Raw genomic sequence first — 7,935 nt, forward strand, 5'->3', positions numbered from 1 at the left:
GTATCAATTTAGTCTTCTATAAAAAGTTTTTTTTATAAAAGACTAAATTGATTTCCTTGCTATTGAAGTTCAGATAATTCTTTTATTATCGAGTTTCAAATTTTAGTAGCATATTTCATAAGTATTTGGCATATTTCATAATATGCTTTTGTCACGTCGAAACCTCGAGCAATAAGCAATTTTCTTAGCTCATTGGATGTTATAAAAACTCTGAATGGCAAACCATCGGTGGCCGCCATTTTAACTAAAACATTCAGCAGTGCATCTTCGTCTTCGCTTTTCGTAAAATAAGTTGAAATTTTCTTTGATCTTTCGCGCTAATAACTCTCCTTAAATCTCTGTAAAAATCTCCAAACTCGCATTAAGTCTCATTAAACAATATCTGTCCAATAAGAAAAAAAACTGAAATATTGGTATATACCGGTATTGAGAGCTTGGTATCGGTATTGGAATGGAATACCGGGATACCGGTTTTTGATATACCGGTATTGGATGCCCTAATTTGCAGCAATTATTTGATTGGTTGCAAATATTTTCCATTCTATCAACAAATATATTTCCTATAAATCGTGCTAAAGGGTTTTTAATTTTATGTGTAAGTTTGGCTTACAGATTAATTGAAGATGTTCTAAAACGATTAAAAAACGATAATCTTGTCAATTTAAACATATTTTATGAAAATTTATTGGATAAATTTATTAATAAAAATAATAAAATAGTTACTAATGAAGATCTTTTAAGACGTTTTGTTGATGGCACAACTATTGCACCATGATGACACAATTATTGTACCATTATTTCTTATTATTATTAGTTTGTATCCTGTTATACTTAAAAGGTAATTAAAAGCATTGCATTGCTCTGAGGTAAATCACTTTACATTTATTTCAAAAATAATTGTCAAATTATAATTTAATACAGTAAGTATTAAATGCGCTGATTGTGTAAGTAACATGAATCTAGATATAAAAAACTGTAGAGTTCAGAGACATGATGGAGCCAGTTTTGTCTCTGGGTGTATAAATAGTCTTTCTGTTCAAGTTCTAATTATAAATTCAAAGGCTCTGTATACACATTGTCATAGTCATCGACTAAACTGATCTGTTTGTGCATAGTGTAATGTCCAATTAGTCTCAGAGGTTTTTGATAAAGTTCGTAAAGTTTATTATTTTTTCAATTATTCAGAAAATAAACAAAGGTTTATAGAAGCTAGCATTTTAGAGCTTGAACCTTGAACGCAAAAAAAAAAAAAAAAAAAATTAAAAGATGTTTGTAGAACTAGTTGGATTGAGCGTATAAATGATTTAAACACTTATCTTAAACATTATTTATCTATTTTCCATAAAAAATGGCAAAATAAATAAAACAAAAAATAATTTTAAATAAATTTTCTCTCAATCAACCTAATAATTCTTAAGTCTTAGTGCCATTTAAACCAGTTTTTTACTGTAATTTTTTTCAAAAACCGTAACCTTTCTTTTCATTTGATCAAAAAATCTTCTTTCTTGTTGTTAAAGTTTAACATGGTTTAACTTTTTTTGAAAATCTTGTAATATAGAATATATGTAACCTTTTATTTGACTATGTATATAAATTCATTTGCACTTGTGTCTTTCTCTTATCTGTTCTCAATTTTTCCTTTTCCGTTTGTCCATGTCTGGAATAAATATATTCTTAGACATGCTGAGGAGCCCTGATGTTGGGCGAAACAACCATTTCTTGTTTTATAAATTCATTATTGTAATGTGTTGAGTCTAAATGTAAAGAATCTACAGCTCTATACTCTTTTAATTAGGAGCACTTTTTGTTAAAAGTTTCTAAGTAAAACTAAGATATGAGCTTCTCAATGCAATAGAAAGAAAACCTTCTAAAATGTTTCAGCCCAATGGAAGGAAGTTTTGAAGGGATACATAAAAGGAAGGCTAACGGAGTGATTGCCCCCTCCTTCCCCCATAGATTTCTTTTCTTTTTGAGATATTGAGCACATTGTTTAAAAAAGTAAGTAAGTTTGATAGGCTGTTTCAAAATGGTATGAAATTCGGATAAAATTGTGTAGTGCAAATTCTATTTTTTGGGCTTGCCTGCATAAAAAATCATAATACCTGTAAATGGACCGAATCCATCCATGATCCAGCCCCTCCTTATTATTTTATTTTCCTTGTGGGCGTAGTAGTGTCACTTACATGGCATAAAGCGCTTTTCTTTTACGAGGTAAATTTAAAACCTACGACCGTCCCTGCATTGTGTGATAATTATAAAACACACACACACACGCTTAAACCCTCCACTTGGAGGTATTGGTTGAAAATATGGTATACATTTAAACCATTTTGAAATATGGTAATATTTTTTAATTTAACAATTCGTAATGTCATTAAGACCCAGTGGTTAAACGAACCAAAACCTTCTTTCAGTGAAAACCGAAACAAAAAAAACCGAATCGAACCAAACCAATTTTATTATTTAAAATAAAATAAGAACCGAACCGTAACCGAAAAAACTTTTAAAAAACCATTATAAAATTTTGATATGTCAAAAAAGTTATTTTTTATTAAGCTATTCAATAATTTATATATATTATTTAATTTAAGAAGATTCAAACCACAGAAACGCAAAGTAAAAAAAAGAACAATATAAACATAATAAAGTTTAACCCGCCATATTGAACTATATTCTTTGCTATTATACAAATTTAAATTTTTATGTTTATTTTCTAATGTTTATTATACCAGGGGCGGATTCAGGAAATTATTTGGGTACATCTGATTTTTTTAAACAACTTGTAAACCCCCTCCGCCTCCTCCCCCCACCTTTAGGCCTGGATCGGGAGATATTGCATAAATCCCTCCCGATCCAGTTTCTTATTCAAATTCTTATTTAAAAGCTTTCTTATGGGGAAAAGATACTTAGAGGGACAAAAGGAGTATAAAAATATTTACCATTATTTCTTATACTAATTAAACTTACAGTTTAGTTAGTAAAGTAAATAAGTAAAATATTTCTACTTATTTCTTTTACTAACTAAACTGTGTAGAATAAATAAATTCAGTTTTATTTTGCAAAAGAAAATATTTTATTATTATTATTTTTGTTGTTGTTATTACTATTGCTATTATTATTATTGTTGTTATTATTATTATTATAATATAGGTAAGCGTAGAAAGAGAACTATCGTTTTTAAGTTTCTCAATTTTAAAGATCGGGAAAACATTTAAAAAAAAAAAAAAAAATGAAATTGTGGAGGGAAAACATGTATATTAACGAATTTCAGCGAGCGGACAACTAATGTTCGCAAACAACTTTCCCGACAAACAAAAGAACTACAAGCGTCGGGTAAATTCGCTAAAGTTGTGTGCTATAAAATAATCACTAAGCCATCTTAAAACAAAGTATATTCACAGTTATTTATAACAGAATAAAAAATAACTATTAATAAAAAAATGAATTTGAAAAATAATAATATTTTTGAAAACTCTTTAAAATTTTTTAAAATTAATGATTTTAAGTCGGATGATGAATCAGATCCAGACATATATTACTTTCACAAAATAAATTTGTCTGAATTTGTATGCTCTTATTTTCAACCAAATGAAGTTAGGAACTTTATAGGAGTAATAATAAAAGTGATTGTTTTAATGCGATTCGCGTGAACATTAGAAGTTTGCAAAAGAATTGTGAAATTTTTAAAATATAATTTACGAAACCAACAATTGTTTTAAAGTGATTTCCGTAACTGAAACTTGGTGTTCTAAAATAGATTTTAAATTAAATTATATTCTCCTTCCGCCAAATTTTAAAGAGATTGTTTTAGAACAAAGTAATAATAACCTTGCGAATGTTTAGAGTAAAATAAGACACACATCGTGAAATGAAAATAACGAATAAACTTTTGTTTACGGTAACTAGGGACGTTCCTATATTGCAGGGAGGAGGAGAACCTTTGTATTTGAAAGAAAACATTTTTTATAAGTTAGAAGCGATATTAGTGTTTTTGATACGGTGTAGTATGAGATTTTTACTCCCGCGTTTTTTTTAACTCCCCAGTAAAAACCGCATATTAATTTTTTACTCCCCAGTAAAAATCGCATATTAAATTTTTACTCCCATTATGAGATTTTTACTCCCATAAATTATTTGGCGGCCAAATGTATATTGCAACTTAGTTGTAATTTGAATATATTTTTTAACGTTTTAAAGACTGCGGTTTTTTGAAAAGCAATAAAGAAGCGATTCCGTTTAATATAAACACAATTTAAAAATTATGTTGCGTTATCAAAATTATGTTGTGAGATCAATTGACAAAATGCTACGAATTATTAATTGAGGAAATGTCCCGTTTGACGCTTTAACTTAACTCTTTGTTTAAAACTTTGTACAACTATTATAAATAAAAATATATATGAAAAACTATATTAACTGCTTCTTCAGACCACTGACAAATATACTCGATGTGCTTCATTAAGGTGGTAGAGACGCGAATAATGATCTAAAAAAAAAATCACGAAATTTTACCCTTTGATATGTCTATATTCATGCAAATAACATTGAAAACAATAAAAAATATTTCTTTGTCCTTATTTACACTTTGAAACACTCTGAGTTAGCATCAGACTCTATAGGAACGTCCCTAGTTACCGTAAACAAAAGTTTGTTCGTTATTTTCATTTCACAATGTGTGTCTTATTTTACTCTAAACATTCACGAGAATGTATCTGCTATCTACTACGCCTTAAAAGAAAAGAATTATAACGGGTAAAACTATCTGACGGAAAAGATGTATCTGGTAAAGGTCGGCTAACGGGTAATGTGATCAACATCTTTCAAAATTATGTTGGAATGACTATTTTTAAATAACGACAAAATTCAAATAGCCTTTTGGAAATAAGGAACTCTGTAATAGCTTCACTTCATCATTGCACTAATTTTACTTTTAAAGAATATCGTCATATATTTTGCACCGTGGGTGAAAAAAGCTTATGTAAATGGCAGTCTGATAGAGCAACTTGTCAAGTTACATACAAGAAAAAGGTGAATTAACCGTACTTTTACCGTTTGGAGTTTATTAAAACTCCATACGGTTAAAAAATAACAAGAAAAAAATGTCAGAAGAAACGAAAAAAAAAAAGAAAAAAATTAAGATCTATTAGAAAAAACTATTTTAAACAAAAATTAGATAAAGAAAATGCAAAAGATTATTGTGTTGGTGGTTTTTAATAATTTATCTGAGTAGTGTACATGATTTATAATTTTAAAATTGATTTTCCTCAACTTTAGTTTTTTTTATGAGAAGCTGTAGGAAAATAATGATATCTCTATAAAAAAACATTATTTCAAATTTTCAGGATATGTTCATTATTAATGATTTTAGTGCCTGAAACTAAAAAAAATTAAAAATAACCTACAATTACCATCTCAAATGAGTATTTTATCGCTAAAAATAGTTTTTTATACTATTGAGTCTGCTTTTTTTATCGTTTAAATTTTTTTTTTAATTTTGGTTTAGGCACAAACTACACTAGTATAATAGCATTTATCAAAATTTTAACCTTTCAAATTTTTAATTTTAATATTGGTGTAATCTTACGATATTTATGTTCTTGGGACGTTAACATTTTCACTTATTTTTGCTCAGTCAGCAATTTTTTTTTTTCAAATTAAAAAATTATTTGCAATACGTTTTAGATTTTTATCTATTATGCTAGTAACTCATCAAAGGTATGTAAGTTTATAAACATTATTAAAATTTCTGTAGAGTTTGAATCAATTGACAAAATTTTAGGAACTATTAATAAACGAAATGTCCGCAAATGACACTTAAACATAACTCTTTGTTTGAAACTTTGTAGACCTGTTATATATAAAACTATAAAAAAAAAACACTATAAAAACTGCTTATTTTGACCACTGACAAAGATTTAATTCGATGTGCTTCAACAATGGGGGCAGATATCCGAGTATACAGACTGTATACTGTATAATACAGTAAACATGGAGCGAGAAAAAAAAAACAATAATTAAAATTAAACAGCAATATTTAAAACGCAAAATTTAAGAAACAAGCAATAATTAAAAATAATTACATAAATAAGTGCACTAAATTTTCAATTGTTGATCACAACATCAAAATGAATTCCAGTTGAATTGTCTAGAAATATAGAATAATCACTTAACTTATTAAGCCGTAAACTACATGGGTAGATCATCCATTTTGTTTTTGCTCCATATTTGCTATATACTTGTATATCTACTTGCATAAATGAAGCACATCCAATTATCTCCGCATCAGTTGCCCATGTCGCATTTTCAAGCATTTTAGTTTTACAAATATGCACACGAATTGGCATATTCAAATATCCAGTCATTTCATCCTGTATTTCGTTGCACATATGGTTAACAATTTTGTCTCTAATTGGTTCATGATCATCTTCATTACCAGTTATGATAAAAGAAACTGCTCTAAAAAAAACAGCTTCCATCTCCTTTAACTCTATGAACTCCCTGTGGACAAAGAGTTAGGTTAATGTTTCCTAAGGCGACATTGTGTTTGCTAACAATTCCAAACTTTTCTGCAATCGATCTCCTCATATCAAAAGTTGCACATTTTGCTATTCTTTCATTTGAAGCATTTACTTTGCTTTTATGTTTAGCATTGTTGTATTTGTTGCTTGATTCAACGTCTTTGATAATTGGTTCTGTTTTGACATTATCATCATTTGATAACTTATTAATTACTTCTAGTTGAATGCTGTTATTTTTTAAGAATTTCTCTTTGTATAAGGACAAACTTGTTAGGTTATACTTTTTTTTCAATACTACAATTTTTTTATTCTTTAAACTACAGTTATTTGTACTTGAAATATTAGTTACCGTGTATGGCCCTACCCATGACTTCTCAAGCTTTCCACCTTTTCTGTCATCACGTTTATGATTTCGCAATAACAATTTTGTTCCTATAGAAATACTATTCTTTGGATCGACTCTTTTGTCATAGTCACGTTTTTGCCTTATTTGTGACTTTTGGATGTTTTCATAGGCTTCATTAAAAATACACTTCTTCTTTTCATTCATTTTATTGAAAGTTTCCATAATTGCTTTATTGTTATTTGAATCATCGTCAATCAGAGTAGCATTATCATTATAGTCAATCTATATCAATAGTCAATCTATATCTATAGTCAATCTGATCTATATCAATGGGCAGAGCTGGTTCTCTTTGATAAAGTAATGCAAAGGGTGAAAACCCTGTTGATTTGTGTTTTCTAATTCTCATTGAAAACAAAACACCGTCAATGATAAACGGCCATTCAATAGCAGCATCTTCTAACACCTTTACCAAGGTTCGTTTTATTGATTGATTTTGACGTTCTACTAAACCATTTGCTTGTGGATGGTATGCACTTGTCATGCGTTGATGAGTCCCAGTTTTCCTGTGAAGTTCATTAGACAGTTCATTCACAAACTCATGACCTTGATCGTTTATCTGTATTTCAAAACACCCGTGTCTAGATATTTTTTTATACAAGAATAATGCCACAGATTTGGCTATTTTATCAAAGAGAGGTTCAGCTTCTACCCATTTGCTGAAATAATCAATAAGTACTATCAAATATTTATAACAATTTACTTCTGGGAGTTGAGTCAAATCAATCCCAACCTGTTTCATGTTACCTTTTGGAATTGATATGCTTTGTAATAATGGTTTAACTTAAAGTTTCTTGTTTTTTTGCTTTATGACAGTTGTCACATTCTGAAACATAGGCAGTAATGTCTTTTACCATTCCAAACCAAAAAAATCTATTTTTAATATGTTCTGTTGTTGAAATAATGCCTATGTGGCCAGATAACGCATTAGCCTCATTAGAAACATCATTACCATCTTGCGCAGACTTAATTATATGGTGTTGCTCTTCTTTACACCAAATAACTTTTCTCTAT

At 28.7% G+C, this 7,935-nt stretch overlaps 1 protein-coding gene across 1 annotated transcript; it reads right to left on the minus strand.

Moving 5' to 3' along the window:
* Nucleotides 1–7,141: 7,141 nt before the first annotated feature.
* On the minus strand, nucleotides 7,142–7,663 carry LOC136083127 (uncharacterized). The gene has a single exon (XM_065802536.1). The coding sequence runs from the start codon at nucleotides 7,661–7,663 to the stop codon at nucleotides 7,142–7,144; it is 522 nt and encodes a 173-aa protein (XP_065658608.1).
* Between the last annotated feature and the right edge of the window lie 272 nt (nucleotides 7,664–7,935).

The sequence above is a fragment of the Hydra vulgaris genome, chromosome 08 (genome assembly GCF_038396675.1).
Source record: "Hydra vulgaris chromosome 08, alternate assembly HydraT2T_AEP".
NCBI classification, from domain to species: domain Eukaryota; kingdom Metazoa; phylum Cnidaria; class Hydrozoa; order Anthoathecata; family Hydridae; genus Hydra; species Hydra vulgaris.

Coding starts and splice junctions, on each gene's coding strand:
- LOC136083127 (XM_065802536.1), bottom strand. CDS start 7,663: ATGAAACAGGTTGGGATTGATTTGACTCAACTCCCAGAAGTAAATTGT.